Source organism: Rutidosis leptorrhynchoides, chromosome 4 (genome assembly GCF_046630445.1).
Source record: "Rutidosis leptorrhynchoides isolate AG116_Rl617_1_P2 chromosome 4, CSIRO_AGI_Rlap_v1, whole genome shotgun sequence".
NCBI lineage: Eukaryota > Viridiplantae > Streptophyta > Magnoliopsida > Asterales > Asteraceae > Rutidosis > Rutidosis leptorrhynchoides.
In genome coordinates this window covers 96232255-96236764 of record NC_092336.1, presented here as the reverse complement: position 1 = coordinate 96236764, position 4510 = coordinate 96232255, and the positions used below count along the sequence as shown (strand labels likewise).

General features: G+C 33.0%; 1 protein-coding gene across 1 annotated transcript; it reads right to left on the bottom strand.

The window, feature by feature from the left end:
• Window positions 1-2296: 2296 nt before the first annotated feature.
• On the bottom strand, window positions 2297-3627 carry LOC139840839 (uncharacterized). The gene is made up of 3 exons (XM_071831081.1): window positions 3180-3627; window positions 2704-3092; window positions 2297-2602 (listed from the first exon to the last, which is right to left on the bottom strand). The coding sequence occupies exons 1-3, from the start codon at window positions 3625-3627 to the stop codon at window positions 2297-2299; spliced, it is 1143 nt and encodes a 380-aa protein (XP_071687182.1).
• Between the last annotated feature and the right edge of the window lie 883 nt (window positions 3628-4510).

Genomic DNA, 4510 nt, shown 5'->3' with positions numbered 1-4510 from the left:
GAATTAGAAAGATAACCTACTATAAATAACAAAGGTTCCTTGATCTTAGATGATTACTTGGAATGGATTAGAAAGCTTGGAAGTAGACTTGCAAACTTGAAAGTATTCTTGATTTTTATGAAACTATACTTATGAAATTTATGAAGAACACTTATAACTTGAAGATGGAACTTGAGAGAGATCAATTAGATGAAGAAAATTGAAGAATGAAAGTGTTTGTAGGTGTTTTTGGTCGTTGGTATATGGATTAGATATAAAGGATATGTAATTTTGTTTTCATGTAAATAAGTCATGAATGATTACTCATATTTTTGTAATTTTATGAGATATTTCATGCTATTTGCCAAATGATGGTTCCCACATGTGTTAGGTAACTCACATGGGCTGCTAAGAGCTGATCATTGGAGTGTATATACCAATAGTACATACATCTAAAAGCTGTGTATTGTACGAGTACGAATACGGGTGCATACGAGTAGAATTGTCGATGAAACTGAACGAGGATGTAATTGTAAGCATTTTTGTTAAGTAGAAGTACTTTGATATGTGTCTTGAAGTCTTTCAAAAGTGTATGAATACATATTAAAACACTACATGTATATACATTTTAACTGAGTCGTTAAGTCATCGTTAGTCGTTACATGTAAATGTTGATTTGAAACCTTTAAGTTAACGATCTTGTTAAATGTTGTTAACCCAATGTTTATTATATCTAATGAGATGTTAAATTATTATATTATCATAATATTATGATATATTAATATATCTTAATATGATATATATACATTTAAATGTCGTTACAACGATAATCGTTACATATGTCTCGTTTCGTAATTCTTGAGTTAGTAGTCTTGTTTTTACATATGTAGTTCATTGTTAACACACTTAATGATATATTTAAATATCATTTTATCATGTTAAATATAGTGTATCAATATCTTAATATGATACATATGTATTTAGTAGACGTTATCATAACGATAATCGTTATATATATCATTTCGAGTTTCTTAACTTAGTAATCTCATTTCTTATGTATATCACACATTGTTAATATACTTAGTGAGATATTTACTCATCATAATCTTATGTCAACCATATATATATATATATATATATATATATATATATGTCTATATATATACCACAACATGTAGTTTTTACAATTTTGTAACGTTCGTGAATCGCCAGTCAACTTGGGTGATCAATTGTCTATATGAAACTTATTTCATTTAATCAAGTCTTAACAAGTTTGATTGCTTAACATGTTGGAAACATTTAATTATGTAGATAACAATTTCATATAATATATATAAACATGGAAAAGTTCGGGTCACTACATAGGACGTGTGGGTGGTTTGAGTGAAGTAGTGGTGGTGTGGGTTAGTGGTGTGGGTTAGTGGAAAGCTGATGTGGCATTTTATTTTTAATTTTTCTGTTTTATTTTTTGCTTTATTGAATTTATTATTAATATTTTCAAATTTAATTTTTAAAATTCAAAAATAAACGGATTTAAAATCCGACCGTTATTTTTTTTTTCTTTCAAAAACGGATACTTTTTCACCTATAAATACACCCACTAACCCAATTCATTTCACACACTTCACTTCTCAACTCAAAATCAAAACACTTCCAATCAGTGAAAATGAAAACAATTCCCCCAATGATTGTTGCATACGATGTTCATTACGGGGGTGATTTCCATAATCATATGAAGGTCTACAAGTCTGGCAAAAAAATTTCATTCGAAGGAATCGATATCCGTGACGTTGGTTTAAACGATCTGCTAGCCTTTCTGAAGGCAAATGTACCGTGTGAATACACGGATGTGTTGTTTTTTGAAGACGATTATGATGATGAGATGGAGGCAAGCTATCTCCGTACCTATGATCAATGGTACGGGATAAAAGATACCATTGAAGATCGTGGTAACCGCATTACTCTGTATGTGGTTCTTGAAGATGAAGAAACGTTGGGTTGACGTTACATCGATGAAGCAGCCGAAGAAGAAAAAGAAGAACCGGTGGATCCAGAGTACGACACAGATGGTCGTTTTTTTTATGAACTCTACTGAATTCATCGATGTTTGTGTTGTGTTTTAAGATCTTATGTTGTATTTCAGTTTAATGTAGTTCTTGTTTAAAAAATGTAACCGTTTGTGTGTTGAATAAAAGTGATGTTTAAAAATAATATTACATTACTCAATAAGTAAACACGAAGAACATTAATTTAAATTACCGAAATTAAAAATTACATAATTTAAAAATCTTAACCGAAACTAGAAATACATAACAAATTACTCAATAATATTAGCGGTACGAAAGTAAGGTGATAAGTTCCAAACATGCTCGGTTAAATCTGCCTCTAACTGTTTGTGAACTTGCTTATCTCTTATTTCCTTAACCATTGCATCTCGATCCCTCAAATCCCTGTGTAACCGTCGTGGTGGGTTCCGTTGTATCATTCTTTCTTCTTTCTTCCCAATAACAAACCCGTTATTTTCTTGAATCATGTTATGTAATACGATACACGCATACATGTGTCTTCCTATTTTGTTGAAGTCCAAAGATCTCGCCGGAGTTTTTAACATTTGAAATATACCCTGTAATACTCCAAATGCACGCTCAATATCTTTTCTTGCACTTTCTTGAAACCTTTTAAATTTTTTTCGCGGTTCGTCAGTTGGAGAATGGGGGCTTTGACCAACATTGCCCAATCGGGGTATATACCATCACCTAGGTAATAACCTCTTTCGTAGTGATGCCCGTTAACATCGAATGGTGAAGGTGGAGCAGTTCCTTTTTTAATAGTGTTGAACAATGGTGAATAATTTAAAACGTTAATGTCGTTGTTCGCACCTGCCATACTAAAGAATGCATGCCATATCCACAAATCTTGCGAGGTGACTGCTTCTAGCATAATGGACGGGCCTTTTTTATCACCTCTAGTATATTGACCTTGCCACGCAATTGGACAATTCTTCCACTCCCAATGCATACAATCAATACTACCAAGCATACCCGGTAAACCATGTTTTTGGGCATGAAAACTATAAAGCCGAACAATATCTTCGGCGTTGGTTTTCTCAAGTACTGTCTAGCAAACAAATGAAACACGTGCAAACAAATGAAACACGCATCTACAAAAATTATCTAAACATAAAGCAGCTGTTTTCTCACCAATTTTTATGTATTCGTCATGTAAATCAGGTGTAGTTCCATACGCCATTTGACGTTTGGCCGCCGTGCATTTTTGAAGTATCGTCAAACTTTGACGACCAGTAGCATCGGGACGTTCCCTAAAAAACATAAAATAATCGGGAATATCGCTACTATTAAAGTTTGATATACCTTCGATGATACGGAGAAATAATTCACGACTCATTCGATAACGTCGTCTAAAGTTCTTTTCCGTATAATTTGGAGTTTCAGAAAAATAATCGTTGTATAACCTCACTGCCGCATCTTCACGATCCCTTGGAATATAGGTACGGGGGCGAGGGACTCGTGAACTTGTAGCTTCTCCCTCGACATCTTCGTCCGCCAAACTACTAACAAAATTATATATTTTTTCATCATTCGAATCGTCATCAATAACAAATTCGAGCATTTTGAAAATTTTATCCATTATGAAATTTTATAGTGTTTTTAAATAAGAAAGGAAAAGTATTATTGGAGGAAAGAAATGTATATAGAATGAGTAAAATAGATGTGTATATATAGGATAAATAATATTGGATTAATTTTTTTTATTATTATTAAACCCCGAATTATGCAACGGATATATTCCCCAATTAATGAAATTTTGACAAGTGTTCCAATCACAAACCCCCACACCCGTTACCACCTCCGTCTCCCACCCACGCACCACCGCCACGCCACCTCTGCCGCCCCTCTCCCACGCCCCGATACGGGCCTCCCACCGCGTGGCCGGATGCCACCTCATCCCCCACGGCGTGGCCACCCTACCGTTAAAAGTCGTCTTAATGGCACTTATAATATTCAATCATTGTTTACATAACATTTGTATGTAAACCCACTTCATATTTTGTAAGTATGGTTTTCATGCCAAAACCATCTAAACAAACATATCAAGTGAATTAAAACATGTTGGAGATTTATTTACTTTAACAAAGTATAAAAGTCTAAAATTAACAATTTTAATTTTCTCATTAAATGAAAAACATGAATATAATTTATGTACTTTATTTTCCTAAACATTGATTCTTTAATAGTCAACATGCAAGCTATTTTTTTTTTAATTTTCGGAATTAATTTTTTGTCGATTCATACATCAACTTTAAATGGTCATATCTTACTCATTTCTAATCCATTTTCGATGATTTTTTTTTCAAATTTAAGTTCTTTCAGTTAGCTTTCAAATACAATTGGCCTCATACGAAAATATGGAGTTTAAAGCCTCGAAACAGTCCATGAAAGACAGACTGTTCAAGCTGAAAAATAACTTTTAAAATGAGATTAACCATTTAACATTTTGCCAAAACCCAAGA

Excerpts from the sequence above, each read along its gene's own strand:
- LOC139840839 (XM_071831081.1), bottom strand. The coding sequence starts at position 3,627 with ATGGATAAAATTTTCAAAATGCTCGAATTTGTTATTGATGACGATTCG. Across the intron at positions 3,093-3,179 it reads TGACGAATACATAAAAATTG|TACTTGAGAAAACCAACGCC; the intron begins GTGAGAAAACAG and ends TTTGCTAGACAG. Across the intron at positions 2,603-2,703 it reads ACCCCGATTGGGCAATGTTG|GGTATATTTCAAATGTTAAA; the intron begins GTCAAAGCCCCC and ends GGAGTATTACAG.